This window comes from Arachis duranensis, chromosome 6 (genome assembly GCF_000817695.3).
Source record: "Arachis duranensis cultivar V14167 chromosome 6, aradu.V14167.gnm2.J7QH, whole genome shotgun sequence".
Classification (NCBI taxonomy): Eukaryota; Viridiplantae; Streptophyta; class Magnoliopsida; order Fabales; family Fabaceae; genus Arachis; species Arachis duranensis.
In genome coordinates, this window is record NC_029777.3 from 26,970,292 (window position 1) to 26,972,218 (window position 1,927).

At 38.1% G+C, this 1,927-nt stretch overlaps 1 protein-coding gene across 1 annotated transcript; it reads left to right on the plus strand.

The window, feature by feature from the left end:
* Positions 1–784: 784 nt before the first annotated feature.
* Positions 785–1,276, plus strand: LOC107493484 (uncharacterized). The gene has a single exon (XM_016114579.1). It carries the CDS (start codon positions 785–787, stop codon positions 1,274–1,276), a length of 492 nt encoding a protein of 163 aa, XP_015970065.1.
* The last annotated feature ends 651 nt before the right edge of the window (positions 1,277–1,927 follow it).

A 1,927-nucleotide genomic window follows, 5' to 3' on the forward strand; every position in this document is an offset into this window, starting at 1 on the left:
TTTTGTTAGAAAGCTTCTCGATCTAATTCCATTGGGTAATTGTCTTGGGAAAGAAATTACCCATAATTGGAATCCTTCGGAACCTTGGGAAAGGAATGGAGGATTCATGCTAGAGAAGCTTTCTCACAGTGAATTGGATTGGGGTTTGGATGGATATTGTGACATGTAATCCTACCAAATTGTGGTCCATGAAACTGTGTGGTATAATCAGTGATCGAGCTTCATCTCTTCTTATGAACATTTAAACCAAGGGATTGGGAATTTGTTTGTTTTTAGAGAGAATTGGTGAGCCAAGGGATTGGGAACCAATCATATAAGATTGCCAAGCAAAATTCAATGAATGCATTGGTTGAGGAAGAGATAAAAATGTTTTGATTCGGAGATCTCAATATCTCCTAACACCCAATGAACTCCTCTCTCTGATCTATCATTTTCCATTTATATTCTGCAATTTCAATTTATGCAATCACCCCAATTCCCTTTTAATTTCAGCAATCTAACTTCTCGCACTTTAATTCTCGCAATTTAAGATTCAGTCATTTCAATTCCTTGCAAATTTACATTTCCCGCCAATTTACTTTATGCAATTCACACCCAATTCTTGATTCCGCTCAACTAATCAAACTTCTAATTCGAATTGCTCATTCAACCAATCCTTGTGGGATTCGACCTCACTCTATTGTGAGTTTTTACTTGACGATAACCGGTGCACTTGCCGGAAGGAATTTTGCCGTTTGTGCAAATTCCTAAAATCATAGCATCAAGGTTATGCTACATCAAGTTTATGGCGCCGTTGCCGGGGATTGGTTTTCGATTGACAATTCTCAAATTGGTTGAACATAAGGCATGCCACCTCCCTGTGGAGCTTGAACATAAGGCCTTTTGGGCAACCAAACTTTTGAATTTAGATGCTCAAGCAGCAGGAGAGAAGAGGCTGCTACAACTCAATGAACTTGAGGAGTTCAGATTGGAGGCATATGACAATGCCAAAATATACAAAGAGAGAGCAAAGAGATGGCATGATAAGAGGATCTCTCAAAGAACATTCGAACCGGGCCAAAAGGTGTTGTTATTCAACTCAACATTGAAGATCTTCCCTGGGAAGCTGAGGTCTAGATGGACTGGTCCATACACCATCACCAAAGTATCACCTCACGGCTATGTTGAATTACTTGATGAAGCCTCAAAACAAACCTTCACAGCTAATGGACATAGGGTGAAGCACTATTTTGGTGGCCCCTGGAGCAAGGAAGAGAGTGTGCAACTCTTAACATGAGCAAGAAGCTGCAGTGTCAAGCTAAAGACAATAAACAAGCGCTTCATGGGAGGCAACCCATGCACAGGGAGTCTTTTATTTTCATACTTTAGTAGTCAATAATGATTAAGTAGACTAGTACATGGTGTATGCAAGGCACTAAGTTTGGTGTGGCCAATCTTGAAGTAATGGCAAAAGTGTGTTCTACAACACTTAGCCACAAACTAAGTTTGGTGTCCATACATACACGAAAATGCTAGACTATGAAAGTATAGTCATCTATTTCAGTAATAAAAAAAAATAAAAAAAAAAACGTGAAATAGCATATAATGTAGGTAAAATACTAAGTTTGGTGTGGCTATCTTTGGAATTAATTCCATAGAACACTTAGTCACAAACTAAGTTTGGTGTCTTTACTTACATTACTAATGCTAAAAAAAAAATAGATTAGGGAATCAATTCATAAATTTTAATTTTAATTCATCATAAGTTGTTAGTTAGTAATGTCACTTTAAGAATCTCAAGCCTTTGGCATTTTGTTGTAGGAAAGAAAGAAAGAAGTGATGGGGAATCTTGGAAAGAGGTCACGGATGCACAAGGAAAGGAAAGTCACATGAGTCTTGAACTTTGTGCATGGGGAAAAACAACTCAACATGCATTGGGCACAAGGAA

Bases quoted from the DNA above. Each gene is read 5' to 3' on its own strand.
- LOC107493484 (XM_016114579.1), top strand. From the start codon at position 785: ATGGCGCCGTTGCCGGGGATTGGTTTTCGATTGACAATTCTCAAATTG.